Here is a 15,447-nt window from a genome sequence, read left to right on the forward strand (position 1 = left end):
TATTGAGATGGTTTGGGATGTGCCGGACCACAGAGTGAAGGAAAAGCAGCCAACAAGTGCTCAGCACATGTGGGAATTCCTTCAAGACTGTTGGAAAAGCATTCCAGGCGAAGCTGGTTAAGAGAATGCCAAGAGTGTGCAAAGCTATCAAGGTAAAGGGTGGCTACTTTAAAGAATCTAAAATAGTTTGATTTGTTTAACACTTTCTTGATTACTACATGATTCCATATGTGTTATGTCATTGTTTTGATGTCTTCACTATTATTCTACAAAATAGAAAATAGTACAAATAAAGAATAACCTTGAATGAGTAGGTCCTAAAACTTTTGACCGGTAGTGTAGGTCATAGTCCTTGGACTTTGTCACAGTAATTCTAGTCCCACTAAGCAAATGGTACCTTCCCAACAATTAAAAATACACTATGACAGAGTTATTCATTTTAGTGTGGTGCATATTGTTTAATATTATAGAGGATATGCATGTACTCATTTAGTTCTTACCCAACAACATTCTATCAGTAAAAGAATACAAATGTAATAACCAAAAGTCCACATACAGTTAGTAATTCAAAATGTAAAAAGTAAACATGTATTTTTATTGAGGCCCTCATGAATTGATAAAGCACAGTAGATGCATCCCTTTTGTAAAATACTTAAGACAAAGCTATATTCAGAAACTCAGCTTATTGATACCCCTCCCATTATGTTTTCAATTAACAATAATTTGTATGATTTCATCCTGAGCCAGGAAGCAACCTTCAAGAAATACTGTCAAATCTCCCAAGTGTTCAGTGGAAGCAATTCATTCCTCATCAGCAGTTAATCATCTAACATGAAGGACTTTGGATGATGTTTTATATACGGCACATTACTGTGAATTGTGATGGGTCACATTTGATACGTTTTATCTCATTCCTTTTTTTTGTGGTAGGATGGAGTAATAAAAAAAAAAGTTAAATATCCATAGTGATGCCCCGTCCCGCTGGTCCAGTCCTGTTAGGGGTCAGGCTGCAGAGGTCAAGGGGACCTGAGGGAGTGGCCGAGTCTGCCGAGCTCAGCTGCAGCACACTGGAGGTTACAGCCTTGGGGATACTTCAGGTAGTGATGGTGTGTGTGTAGAAGTGAAATTTAGAGTTTCATTGTCTCTAGTGTCCTTATCTTAAAAAATAAAGAATAATTATCAACAAAGAAAAAAAATCCTCTAAGATGAGCTGCTGGTCATAGGTTCATGCGTAAATGCTCGGGCCTCTTAGCCATGACGGGGTAGGCCTGTTGTTTGAACTGGGACAGGTTGGACCCAGTAGGCTGCCGGATGGGTAGGGGGGCTGAGGCCTCAGAGCTGGCCTGCACATCCATCTGTTCTGGGGTTGACACATACATGACCTGCTCCTGTGGCGACTGGAGACATAGAGAGGATCCGCCGGGCATCAATGGGCCCCGGGGCCACACGTCACCGGCAGAGAACTTGAGAGGGCTGAAAAGGAGTAAGGGACATACCCTGACTATGTGGTGATGTGGCATACTCAATGTTGTACAAGGTATGTAGGAACAGCTGAAGAGGCTGAAATGACAGAATACCTGACTGGTGTTCTTGGGCTCCCCAAAAACCGTCGGGGTGAGCGGATTTTTGGCTCGAATGAGAACTTTTCCTTTACATTTTCCAGTACTGATGGAGCAACATACGTAAAGCCCTGCAGGAGCAATGACAGAGGGGTTACTGTCATCAGTACTGCCTACCAAGGTATAAGGAGAAATTAAAGGTGAATTCTGTCATTACATGATTTTGTCTTATGAGCAAAATTAATACAAACACATGTACTACGCGATAAGACAGGTTCCGAATTTATGTGAAACATCACAGCACAGCTGAAAAATATATGGCTTATGGAAATCATAAGAGGGCGGTTTACGGAGATAGGTGGGATGGAGAGTAGCCGAGGGGTGGGTTTAAATGCTCATGTTCTATAACAGTTAGTACTTATACATTATGTTTTCAGTCATATCTAGATGTAATGTATATCAAATTACCTTATTCTTGCTATGTAAAAAAAAAAGTGTAATGTGTATGTTACAAAATAAATAGCTGTAAAAAATAAAAACATGTCATCTCTAACAAGATATGTAGCAGTCTTACCAGAAAGGCTTGGTTGGCGCTTTCACTAAGCGTAGAGTCGTCTGGGCTGTCTACTGGTGTCTGGCTGGTGAACTTGGAGTCAAACTGGCTCACATCTTCAGCAGATTGCTATGGATACAAGAGATCAGGTATGTTACAGAGTCTCATGCCTTTGAGAGCTTGCTTAAAACAAACAGAAGCTCTTCTGCTTACCAGGAAAGGCTTGAATGGAGCCTCCACTTTCCTGGCCAGGAGCTCTTCCCAGTTAATGTGTCGGAAGAAGGGATGAGCCTAAGGGAAAATTAGCAAACAAAATATTATAACAATAGCATTTTAATTTCAATACTTCCCGGTCCCCTATCACTTTTGAACACTTCTATTTAGGGTAATCTTTTGTTGTATTGTGATCAAAGGCTAGAGACAAAGTGTTGCTTGCCAGAATGGGGTAGAATCTCAAACTCAAGGTTGAGGTTACATTTGTCTTGGTAGCATCAAGTCACTCAATCCAAAAATGTTCGACTCCTTCTCTTGTTCTCACCTGCACCTCTGTAGCATCTCCAGCCCCTGCTCCAAGTCTTGATGAGGCATTTCTCTTCAGAAGCTGAAAAACAAGAACAAGTATAAATACATATGCGATAACCAAAATTAAAATAAAATGGTCAAATATGTTAAACAAATAGTCACCCTTTTCAGGAGATCTCTGGCTTCTTGTGTGAGGTAGGGTGGGAGGTTCAGCTTGCATTTTAAGATTTTGTCAATGGTCTTCTTCCTGTTTTCACCAGTGAAGGGTGGCTGCATTTGAAAAATAAAATAACCTTGGGTCAATACTAGGCCTGTGGCAGTCACGAAATTCTGTCAGCTGGTGAATGTCAAGCAAATAACTGTTGGTATCACACAGTAATTGACCATTAACATATTTAGCATCTCCAGGCTTCCACACAAGCCACTGTTGCAGACCGTTGGAACATCTACATTTTAAAGTCTAATAAATCCATGTCATACCTTCACAAAAAAATACATTTTAGACAGGTCTAAAGAAACATGACATGAAGAAAATGTCTATTTCAGAAAAGAACAGCATACTCTGAGTGGTCCTTACTTTGACAAGATGGAGCCGGAGAACAAGGCTGACATTTTACGTATTCCTAAGCAATTGTGTTTTTTTTTATAGATTCTTTGCATTGTTTAAATGAACTTGTTTGTACACAATGTTTCTGCTACCATCTCTTATGACCGAAAACCTTCTGGACATCAGAACTGCGATTACTCACCACGGACTGGCACAATGATTTTTTTTCCTTTAACTTCCTGGATATAGGGGGGCGCTATTTTAATTTTTGGATAAAAAACGTTCCCATTTTAAACAAGATATTTTGTCACGAAAAGATGCTCGACTATGCATATAATTGACAGCTTTGGAAAGAAAACACTCTGACGTTTCCAAAACTGCAAAGATATTGTCTGTGAGTGCCATAGAACTGACGTTACAGAAAAAACCCAGATAAAAATCCAATCAGGAAGTGCCGCATTTTTTGAAACCGCCTCATGCCATTGACTCCTTATATGGCTGTGAATGGGCCACGAATGAGCTTAGGCTTTCTGTCGCTTCCCCAAGGTGTTGACAGCATTGTGACGTATTTGGATACGTCACAATGAAGATTGTGACGTATCCAAGAAGATTGACCATAAGAGACTACATCTACCAGGTGGTCGCTTGGTGTCCTCCGTCGCAATTATTGCGTAATCTCCAGCTGCAGTATTTTTCCGTTTGCTTCTGATGAGAAGCCAACTGACACCACTGATAGATTATCGAACAGATATGTGAAAAACACCTTGAGGATTGATTCTAAACAACGTTTGCCATGTTTCTGTCGATATTATGGAGCTAATTTGGAAAAAAGTATGGCCTTGTAAGTGACTGCATTTTCCGGTCTTTTTCTTAGCCAAACGTGATGAACAAAACGGAGCTGTGTCTTCTACACAAATAATCTTTTTGGAAAAAAATGAACATTTGCTATCTAACTAAGAGTCTCGTCATTGAAAACATCCGAAGTTCTTCAAAGGTAAATGATTTTATTTGAATGCTTTTCTTGTTTTTGTGAAGATGTTGCCTGCTGAATGCTAGGCTTAATGCTATGCTAGGCTATCAATACTCTTACACAAATGCTTGTGTAGCTTTGGTTGAAAAGCATATTTTGAAAATCTGAGATGAAAGTGTTGTTATCAAAATGCTAAGCTTGTGTTTGAATATATTTATTTCATTTCATTTGCGATTTTCATGAATTGGAAACGTTGCGTTATGGTAATAAGCTTGAGGCTATGATTACGCTCCCGGATATGGGATTGCTCGTCGCTAGAGGTTAACGAGTCCGACGTGAATGACATATTGCTTTCCTGGGAACAGGCCCGCTTTCAAGGAGCGGGACTCTAACTCAGACGCTTAGGAAAAAAAATCCTTCTATGCCCTCCAACGAACAAACAGGCAAAGCGTCAATACAGGACTAAGATCTAATCGTATTACGCCGGCTCTGACACTCGTCAGATGTGGCAGGGCTTGCCAACCATCAGACTACAAAGGGAAGCACAGCCGAGGGCTTCCTAGTGACACGAGCCTACCAAACAAGCTAAATTACTTCTTTGCTTGCTTCGAGGCAAATAACACTGAAACATGCATAAGAGCACCAGCTGTTCAGGAAGACTGATCACGCTCTCCGCAGCCCATGTGAGTAAGACTTTTAAAACAGGTCAACAACAGAGATGCTTGTTCTAGGTCCCAAGAAACAAAGAGATCTTCTGTTGAATCTGACAATTAATCTTAATGGTTGTACAGTCGTCTCAAATAAAACTAAAGGACCCTGATCTCTGTTTTGACGAACATATCAAGACTGTTTCAAGGACAGCTTTTTTCCATCGTCGTAACATTGCAAAAATCAGAAACTTTCTGTTAAAAAAATGATGCATGGATTACATTTTCTGCTTTTGTTACTTCTAGGATAGACTACTGCAATGCTCTACTTTCCGGCTACCCAGATAAAGCACTAAATAAACTTCAGTTAGTGTTAAATACGGCTGCAAGAATCCTGACTAGAACCAAAACATTTGATCATATTACTCCAGTGCTAGCCTCCCTACACTGGCTTCCTGTCAAGGCAAGAGCTGATTTCAAGGTTTTACTGCTAACCTACAAAGCATTAACATGGGCTTGCTCCTACCTATCTTTCTGATTTGGTCCTACCTACATACCTACACGTACGCTACGGTCAAGAGATGCAGGCCTCCTAATTGTCCCTAGAATTTCTAAGCAAACAGCTGGAGGCAGGGCTTTCTCCTATAGAGCTCAATTTTTATGGAATGGTCAGCCTACCCATGTGAGAGATGCAAACTCGGTCTCAACCTTTAAGTCTTTACGAAAGACTCATCTCTTCAGTGGGTCATATGATTGAGTGTAGTCTGGCCCAGGAGTGTGAAGGTGAACGGAAAGGCTCTGGAGCAACGGACCGCCTTTGCTGTCTCAGCCTGGCCGGTTCCCCTCTCCCCACTGGGATTCTCTGCCTCTAACCCTATTACAGGGGCTGTGTCACTGGCTTACTGGTGCTCTTTCATGCCGACCTTAGGAGGGGTGTGTCACTTGAGTGGGTTGAGTCACTGACGTGATCTTCCTGTATGGGTTGGCACCCCCCCTCTGGTTGTGCCGTGGCGGAGATCTTTGTGGGCTATACTCGGCCTTGTCTCAGGATGGTATGTTGGTGGTTGAAGATATCCCTCTAGTGGTGTGGGGGCTGTGCTTTGGCAAAGTGGGTGGGGTTATATCCTTCCTGTTTGGCCCTGTCCGGGGGATGTCATCGGATGGGGCCACAGTATCTCCTGACCCCTCCTGTCTCAGCCTCCAGTATTTATGCTGCAGTAGTTTGTGTTGGGGGGCAAGGGCCAGTTTGTTATATCTGGAGTACTTCTCCAGTCTTATCCGGTGTCCTGTGTGAATTTAAGTGTGCGCTCTCCAATTCTCTCTTGGAGGACCTAAGCCCAAGGACCATGCCTCAGGACTACCTAGCATGATGACTCCTTGCTGTCCCCAGTCCACCTGGGCGTGCTGCTGCTCCAGTTTCAACTGTTCTGCCTTCGGCTATGGAACCTTGACCGGTTCACCGGACGTGCTACCTGTCCCAGACCTGCTGTTTTCAACTCTCTAGAGACAGCAGGAGCGGTAGAGATACTCCTAATGATCGGCTATGAAAATCCAACAGACATTTACTCCTGAGGTGCTGACTTGTTGCACCCTCGACAACTACTGTGATTATTATTATTTGACCATGCTGGTCATTTATGAACATTTGAATATCTTGGCCATGTTCTGTCATAATATCCACCCGGCACAGCCAGAAGAGGACTGGCCACCCCTCATAGCCTGGTTCCTCTCTAGGTTTCGGCCTTTCTAGGGAGTTGTTCCTAGCCACCGTGCTTTTACACCTGCATTGCTTGCTGCTGGGTTTCTGTACAGCACTTTGAGATATCAGCTGATGTAAGAATAAATATATAAATAAATTGGATTTTGATGATTTGATATGTCTGGTGCAAACCCAACACCTCTCATCACCCTGAGAACATTTTGGTGGCATCATCATGCTGTGGGGATGTTTTTCCATTAGCATGTACTGGGAAACTGGTCAGAATTGAAGGAATGAAGGATGGCACTAAATACAGGGAAATCTGTTTCAGTCTTCCAGAGATTTGAGACTGGGACAGAGGTTCACCTTCCAGCAGGACAATAACCCTAAGCATACTGCTAAAGCAACACTTGAGTGGTTTAAAGGGAAACATTTAAATGTCATGGAATGTCCTAGCCAAAGCCCATACCTCAATCCAATTGAGAATCTGTGGTATGACTTAAACATTGCCGTACACCAGCGGAACCCATACAAATTGACGGAGCAGGAGCAGTGTTGCACCGAAGAATGGGCAAAAATCACAGTGGCTAGATGTGCCAAGCTTATAGAGACATACCCCAAGGAGACTTGCAGCTGTAATTGCTGCAAAGGTGGCTCTACAAAGTATTGACTTTGGGGGGGTGAATAGTTATGCACACTCAAGTTTTTATTCTTGTTTTTTTCTTGTTTGTTTCACAATAAAAAATAATTTTGCATCTTCAAAGTGGTAGGCATGTTGTGTAAATCAAATGATACACCCTCACAATTTTTTTTATTTTAATTCCAGGTTGTAAGGCAACAAAATAGGAAAAATGCCAACGGGGGTGAATACTTGTGCAAGCCACTGTAGATGTACATATTACCTCAACTAACCGATGCCCTGCACATTGTACCGTACACCCCTGAATATAGTCTCGCTTTTGTTATTTTACTGCTGCTCTTTGAATTACTTGTTACTTTTATTTCTTATATATATTTTTTTACTGCATTGTTGGTTAGGGGCTCGTACGTAAGCATTTCACTGTAAGGTCGACTCCTGTTGTTTTTGGTGCATGTGACAAAAAACAATTGATTTCATGTTAGGTCCTGATGTGGCTATGGGCTACACTAGTTCATTCAGTAAACAAGATTTGCTTAGAATTCTGTGGCATTATTTTATAGTATGAACAATACGGAATGAAATAAATATTTTATCCAAAAGATTTGCACATGCAGCTATTCTGTGTTGAGCGGTTAACAAATGAATAGGTACTCCTATATGCTTAATTTAGAGTTATTAATGTAACTTTAGTTCTACAAACATTGGGCTATAAGTTTTGATTTTTAATATATTGTAAGGCTGCATGATGAAACTAGTAATGATGATTTTTTTTTTTAAAGTAACTTGAAAAAGGCATGAGCTCAGCTTTGTTGTTTTTTTGCGCAGACTGTACACACTCCAATAGTCTCTCATTCACAATTTGACAAGCACTTGATAATGACTCGAATTTCCCGGCGGCATCCCCCTTTTGGCTGTAATGCACCCGGAAAAAACCCATGCCTTTTGCGGCCCGGAGTGCTGCCTTGTTCCATTCTACCTTAGTGCTGCGCAATCCGAAGGGCCTCTCACTCACATGGCTCTCCTCCACGTAATTGGGTCTTTCTCACAGGCTACAAGTGAAGACAGACACCAGGGACGCAACTACACGTGTCTTCATCCAATTCAGAGGCGTATATTGAAGACAATGGAAGAACTTTCCACATTTATTTTGTCAGCTAACAAGATGAGTAGGCCTAACAAACAGCAAAAGCACTAGCCTATGTCAATCTACTATCCCCCATAGTACAAAAATATACCTATGCTATTGGTCAACTTGACCTTCTGCGCGTGAAATAAATATTCCAAACATAGTCTGAGACAGTTGTGGGATGGGATAGATCCCATATTTATACAACCACAAGCATCAAAAAAACATTTTTCACAATGTGACTGACCAACAGAAAGTTTAGCTTAAAATATTGATAATCTATTTCTTCACATTATAAGCGCAGCAATGCGCACATGGCAGTAGGCTATAAGCGCGAATGTTCCATTAGCGGGAAAACACCATTATCAAAAAGTGACTGCAAATGCGATTATACATGTAATGCTTTTATTAAAAAGGAGCATTTATATGGTGAAAATTATCTTCCCCAAACTTGAAACTCAGGAGCTGCCTATGTATGCCAGTTAGGCTCTAAACACCTTGTAAAATAGAGTTATGTGCTTCATTTTAAGAAGTTATTTGGCCACTTCAGTTGTGATACACACCGTATCAAAACATATAGGCCTTTAGGGTAGGCTACATGAGGTATGCGACTATGATTAGAAAAAGCTGCAAAAAAATAACATATGCTAATATTATCACCCATCAAACTATTCTGATTTCATCTCGTCTTTACATATTCTAAATAGTATGTGTGACATTTGTTTTGATTTAGAATGGACCATTATCATGCACCTGTCTCAAAAACTTGAGCAGCGGGAAAAAATACATCTATGCACTTAAATAGCCAGGTAGGCTATACTCCTGTGGTAAAGATAAACAATGTGCTTAATATTAGGACAGTTGATAAATAAATATAGTAGACCTAGCCTATAGAAAGCTAATGGGATCCTCCTCTTTTGATAAGAGGCCATCACTCTGTTTCCTCACGCAATCAGAGTGATTAGAGGGACAATAGTGTGCTGAGTACTTGGCAGTTAGCAAGTTTGGTAAGCTACTAATGACCATCAGCAGCATCAGAGAGCTTGGAGAAGCCTAATTACCGTGACTAAACGGTCACGTGGAATTTGACTGCCTTCATGACTCGGGACCGCCATTGTGGCAGTAATACGGTCACTGCAACACCCCTAGTCAACACCGATTGATTGTAACAGAAGTTGTTGTATTACTACGTCATTATAAACAGAAGTCTATGAAAGAAGTTGTGCACTAACCGCTCCAGTCAGCATGTCGTACATAAGAGCTCCAAGACTCCACCAGTCCACTGCTCTGTTGTGTCCACTTCTCATCAGGATCTCTGGAGCCCTGACACAACAACAGTTTTTTTTAACACATCTTTCAATGATACACTGAGGCAGTAAATAGATAAAAAAAATAGCAGCTTTCAACAGATTTACATGAACAACAGGGTGTGTATTTTACAAAGTGTGACTTACATGTACTCTATGGTGCCACAGAAAGTATGGGTGACTGTGCCGCCGTGAATGGACTCTTTACACAGCCCAAAGTCAGTCAGTTTCACATGGCCTGGAAAAACACACAATACAGAAACACTACAGCCAATTTCACTTTGAGGTGGACATGCAGAACATTTTCTAAATTACTTCTTGCGGAATATATTAAATGTTAGTCACATGCGTTGAATATAACAGGTGTAGACCTTACAATGAAATGCTTACTTACGAGCCCCTAATCAACAGTGCAGTTTAAAAAAATATGGATAAGAATGAGAGATAAAAGTAACAAGTATTTAAAGAGATGCAATAAAAAAATTTTTTTAGTTACATATCAATTAAATTTTGGACAATATTATACCAATATTTGACTCCAATTATCAATTTATATTTGTTTGCTACGGTAGGTAGCATCAGCTAGCGCTAGTCATCAGTACCTGCGCCAAAACTTTGTTTCATCCTATAGCTTGTTTTCCATCTTTTTAAATAGTGAGCCAACAAGTTTTCAGCACTTATTTTCATGACTGATCAAAACTTGCTTTCTCACATTCCCTCGTCTCTCAGCAGCAGACTTACGGTGAGCAATATTTTTGGAACATCAAATCGCAATACATATACAATTGTGAAAATCGCAATAAATATAGTATCAGCAGCTAAGTATTGTGATAATATTATCTCATTAGGTCCATGGCAATTCCCAGATCTAATGTCTAACATGAAGTGCATATACATGCACAAATGTGGATGCATTTACAGCTAATGTAGCATCAAACATTGTCTGCAGTGCACATGATTGCAACTCAGGACATCTGTTGTGACATCTTTGCCCAGCATTACCTTGGTTGTTAAGCATGATGTTTTCAGGCTTCAGGTCTCTATAGATGATGCCTTTCTGGTGCAGATGGCCCAGAGCCATGGAAATTTCTGCCAGGTAAAAGCTGCAGATAAGAAACCACATTTACATTGTACACACACACTGATTTTTACTAAATTATTGCCAACACCTGGTAACCTAATCTTAAGTTTACTGCTTTTGTAAATAGCATTTTTCCCTTTCAACAACTAACATACTGGTGTAGGTTATTCCAAATATGTGTCTTAATACAGTGGATGTAAGAAAACAGACTGGTATGACAACATTGCCTTTTGTCATCTCTACTCACCAGGCGGTGTCTTCCATAAAAATCCCCTCTCTTTCCAGTTGCATAAACAGCTCTCCACCTGAAAAGTACAAAATTCAAACTGAAACAGACATAAAAAATAATAAAAAATAATAGTGTTGCACAAAATAGTTGTGGGGAGACTACACCAAATTAACTCTTTCACCAATTTAATTTTGAATTCTGACTGACTTCCACATACCATAGTGTGCATTCTTCTCTGTAACTCTAGAGCAGACAGGAAGGGATGGTGGACAGGATGTAGGCACTATTACATACATTATGGTTATATGCAATGAGCAGAGAAGGCCCATTAAGTGTTCATGTAAATCAGGCAAAGGCCAACGTCCTGTGTGAAACAACAAATTCAGATGATTTGAATCATATTTTTTGTGAAACCATCCCTTGGTCTCAGAATAAGAGAAACCATCTGCATGACTGGGACTGCTAATGTGTAAAGAGATTCAGTCGGACTGCCCAGCTACTCTTGAGCAACAGGAAGAGTGTGAAAATAATGGATGTTTGTTTATCTTTGAGTGAATAGGTTGTTTGATGTAACTGCCTGCGTGACTCCTGATTTACTGACCGCTGAGGTACTCCAGGATGAGGTACAGCTTGCCCCCCGTCTGGAAGGCATAGATGAGATCCACGATGAAAGGGTGCTTCACTTCCTCCAGAATGTTCCTCTCTGCCTTGGTGTGGGCCGTGTCCTTAGCATTGCGTACAATCATAGCCTGCAAGGCCCCAAAACATTTATGACCATTAGTCATGCTAATACCGCTAGTCTGCCAATCAAAAAGCCACATGATAAAATACACTTCATTATCAGTTCTAGAAATGCCACCACTTGCAAGAATGTGCTAACATTGAATTCAGTGTTGCTTAAAACATTTCTGTTCGAAATTAAGCAATTGGCTTTTCAGGGAATTTTTGCAGCATAGCTTAGGGGACAAATCTTGATGAAGTGGTATGTGACTGCATCTCTCATTAAAGTACATTTCACTGATCAAGCAAAAGAACAATCTATTGTGCAACATCTAATGGACTGAAACAGCTTCTGAAATGCCAAGACTGCAGCAGTGAAGATGGCAAACTACCAAAAACACCAACAGGCTTCAAGGAAAGACAATATTTGCACAGAAGCAACATAAACAATGTTTATTTGTCATATTTACTAAGTTTGAGACAAAATTGAGAGACTTGATGAATATGCCTGCTGCCAATGATGAACTAATTGTAAATAAATGTATCTTTGAATAGTATTTTTAGGTACCTTCTTTAAAACCTTCATGGCAAATATCTTCCCCGATGCTGCTCCAGCAACTTTTCGAACTTGAAAAACCTAAATAAAAAAAGGGAAGAACCAGTTCAACACAATGGGCCAGGCCAAATAATGACAAGTTTGAAATGGAATTTTAATAAAACCTCATAAAAGCCAATGAAAACGCATTTTAAATGGCTCTCAGGGGAACAGCACCGTACCTTTCCATAACCACCCTTTCCCAGCACCCGCAGCAGCTCAAAACACTCCGGCCTGATGTTCTCTTTTCCTTGGTTGACGTTGTCCTCAGATATCTCAATCTTCTCACAGTCGTCCATATTGCTAGGGAATGAAGTAATGTAACTATATGCTCACTGACCGAAGCACGGTACAATTACTGTGACAACTCAAAATAATTATTCATCTACCAGACATCCATAATGCTAAGGGTGAACACTTACAATTCAAAGCCGCTGCACTGGTCCATGAAATCGTTGATCTGAACCTATGACAGAAAATGTAAATTAGAACATTGTAAAAATAAATCTGCTTTATAACTGAAATCACTGCAGAGCCATATAACAGCAGTAGCACTTCATTAAGATTCAGCAGGAATGTTGATTATATATATTTTTTTAAGTGCTACATCTTAGACGCAAGGATATCATCTGAAATCAATGCAATGTTAGCTAAAACATTAACTCAACATAGACCAACATGCGAGAGTATACCATCATGTGAAAGAAGGTTAAATTAAAATCTGTTTTGTTCACATTTCAGAACCCTGGATAGAGGATCTTGAGCTGTAGACTGCTTTTTTTGTATCTCGACAGCTTTGGAATTGACCCCAAACTTACATTTATTTTGTTATGTTTACAAATCTTTATGGAGATAAACATTTTACACCCAAAAAAACATGTAACGTGATATTTAGTGTAGCCCAAAATCCTTGCCAATGGGCACTGAACATGAGATGTTCAATAGAGTACGAAATGTTTATGATAAAATTGTAATTATTGGTAGCTAACTGTCAGAGCATGAATAGAGTTCGTTCATACCATGTAAACTGTAAACATGGCCCTATACAGCCAATTTATTAGCTAGCTATCACAAATAGTTCACAGGTAGGTCTACTAGAACGGCTAATGTCCACTATAACCCATCATTAAAATTAAAATTCAAGCTGCTTTATTGGCATGAAAAACATTGTATCGTGTCCAAATTGGGATTTGCATGTGTCCACACAAGGACCTCCAGTCCATATTGTTCCAAACTGCAGAAGTACCAAAATAAACTGTTGCACGACAGCAACCAAAGCACGCTTGCCTTTGCTGCACATTGTCTAGCAAGTTTGAAAATAAAATATTCAATATTCGTATAAAGTATGCAAATATATGAATTGTATAACTACTATCTCCCAATAGCTGAGAACAAGTGACAGCTCATGAGTGTTAACTGGCTGATCTGTGGCTAGCTAATGTTAGAAGGCTAGCTTGGAGCGTTGTCAAAAATTGGGCCTTAAAGCATTGGCAACAAACCAAGACGTCGGGCCTATAGCTAGCTAGCATGGCTATCAGCAATTACATCGAACACTCGTGCAACAATAACCGACAGAATCGAGAAAAATACCTCCTCGAGCTCATCTTCGGAGACATTTTCCTCCGGCTGATCCAAATCGATGTCGAATACACCCGCCATCAATGCTTTCGTTCAGGTTCAGTCGGTGAGAATAGCTCGCGCTCATCCGCCTCATGGACAAACACACATCGCCGCCGCCATAACCGGCTACTAAACAGAGCATGCGCACCACACAACCAACCAAGTAAAGCGCCGATATGACAACACTGTGTTTTCATTTCTTTGCGTGGAGATACTGCGTCCATGGACCACGTCATGAGGAGGTGGTGGTGGACAACGTGAGGAGAGAGGTGGTTGTATTTTAAGACGGTTAAATGCTCTACAAACAAAAAAGCTGTTAGAATTGTAAGTATATGCATGTCCCTTAAGGTCCTTGTGTAATTGTAATGTGATATTGTACCCCCTATCTCGATTGTCCATTGTATGTATGCTTGTGTTCCCTCATGTGCTTTATGTATTGATTTGTTGTTAATAAAAAATATATATTAAAAAAAGTGAGGAGAGAGGTGGAGCGCTATGACCATATGGCAGGAATCATGACATGATCAGTGTGGCAGGGGGCACAGGGTCAAGGGTGGGCACATAAGCCACTGGGTGTCTCCGGGAAGACTACCCAAATTCCTTCATCCTCAACCACCTGACGTGGCCCTATGGCACTGGAAAGGCAAGAGGCTTGCTTCAGCAACTGGAAAACATCACAGATCTGGCAGATAAAGGCCAACAATTTATGTTTTACAAACAGACATATTTCCTATGTTCTAAGAAAGTAATATTTCAAAGCATTTTATTTGTACATTTTAGTTGTTTAGCAGACATTCTTATCCAGAGCGACTTACAATTAGTGCATTCCTCTTAAGATAGCTAGGTTACAAAGGATTGACACGGTTACAATAATATAATTTCTGAAGCCAGAAACAATATCATCATCAGTACTCTTTGGATGACCAGTTTTCACTAACTGCTGTTTTGTGCAGAACTACACCTCTGTGCTCACACTGTCACACCTCTGATGCCATCCTCGTTCACAAAAATGACACAGTGCACAATATCTTTACCCAGGTCATGAACATCAACACATATCATTCAGTGACTTCAACAAAGTAATCGCCCACCAGCTAGGGAGTGTTCTGCAGTCTGCACTCACTGGTGACTTCCACGGTGTCTACAATAGAAACCCCATAGGTGAGCACTGAGCATCAACACTACTGCAACAAATAAACCAGTGTGTCAAAGTCTTGAAGTTGCATACCACACACTGTGCTTCCATTTGAACTGATGAGCGGCCTGGTGTGTCACCCAGAGTACAAGCTGCTCATCTTCTGCAACATTCCCCAGGTGTCCAGCTCCTCCATGGCTTACAGCGTGTTCACCTGGCCAGGCCTGCTCCAACACCAACATCAGATGCTTACTGCATGTTACTGTTTAATAAAAATAAAATGAAAAATAAAAATGTCTGTGTAGCCATAGTGCATTTGTCAGAAATGAGTGCTGTACTAGTTTTGAACACCATGGGGAAGCATTGGCTAACTATGAAATTCATAAGTGTGAAATTTCAAAACAATTGACGTCCCCGTGCAGCTCAACATGGGCCTATTGACAGTACCAGTCAAAAGTTTGGACACATCTCCTCATTCAAGGGTTTTTCTTTATTTT

The 15,447-nt window shown here is 40.6% G+C and overlaps 1 protein-coding gene and 1 pseudogene across 2 annotated transcripts; one reads left to right on the forward strand and one right to left on the reverse strand.

Moving 5' to 3' along the window:
* Window positions 1–565: 565 nt before the first annotated feature.
* LOC135546503 (ribosomal protein S6 kinase beta-1-like) lies at window positions 566–13,965 on the reverse strand. 2 transcript variants are annotated; one of them, XM_064974988.1, is made up of 16 exons: window positions 13,786–13,965; window positions 12,618–12,661; window positions 12,378–12,498; window positions 12,169–12,237; window positions 11,482–11,629; window positions 11,098–11,244; window positions 10,899–10,956; window positions 10,573–10,673; window positions 9,718–9,808; window positions 9,496–9,586; window positions 2,797–2,904; window positions 2,651–2,713; window positions 2,326–2,403; window positions 2,134–2,241; window positions 1,578–1,690; window positions 566–1,473 (listed from the first exon to the last, which is right to left on the reverse strand). In XM_064974988.1, the coding sequence occupies exons 1-16, from the start codon at window positions 13,852–13,854 to the stop codon at window positions 1,218–1,220; spliced, it is 1,665 nt and encodes a 554-aa protein (XP_064831060.1). In that variant the 5' UTR covers window positions 13,855–13,965; the 3' UTR covers window positions 566–1,217. The 2 variants fall into 2 exon arrangements, with proteins under 2 accessions (XP_064831060.1, XP_064831061.1); XM_064974989.1 differs by lacking the exon at window positions 11,098–11,244 and having other exon boundaries at window positions 13,786–13,963.
* A 26-nt stretch (window positions 13,966–13,991) lies between these two features.
* LOC135545073 (tubulin delta chain-like) lies at window positions 13,992–15,234 on the forward strand (annotated as a pseudogene).
* Window positions 15,235–15,447: the final 213 nt, after the last annotated feature.

The sequence above is a fragment of the Oncorhynchus masou genome, chromosome 9 (genome assembly GCF_036934945.1).
Source record: "Oncorhynchus masou masou isolate Uvic2021 chromosome 9, UVic_Omas_1.1, whole genome shotgun sequence".
Classification (NCBI taxonomy): domain Eukaryota; kingdom Metazoa; phylum Chordata; class Actinopteri; order Salmoniformes; family Salmonidae; genus Oncorhynchus; species Oncorhynchus masou.

What these genes read in the sequence shown, in the direction of transcription:
- LOC135546503 (XM_064974988.1), bottom strand. Translation starts at nt 13,854, where the DNA reads ATGGCGGGTGTATTCGACATCGATTTGGATCAGCCGGAGGAAAATGTC. An exon ending in CATCCTGGAGTACCTCAGCG is followed by an intron (nt 11,245 to 11,481) that starts GTCAGTAAATCA and finishes TGTTTCACACAG; the next exon opens with GACGTTGGCCTTTGCCTGAT. An exon ending in GCGCCAACCAAGCCTTTCTG is followed by an intron (nt 1,691 to 2,133) that starts GTAAGACTGCTA and finishes TTGCTCCTGCAG; the next exon opens with GGCTTTACGTATGTTGCTCC.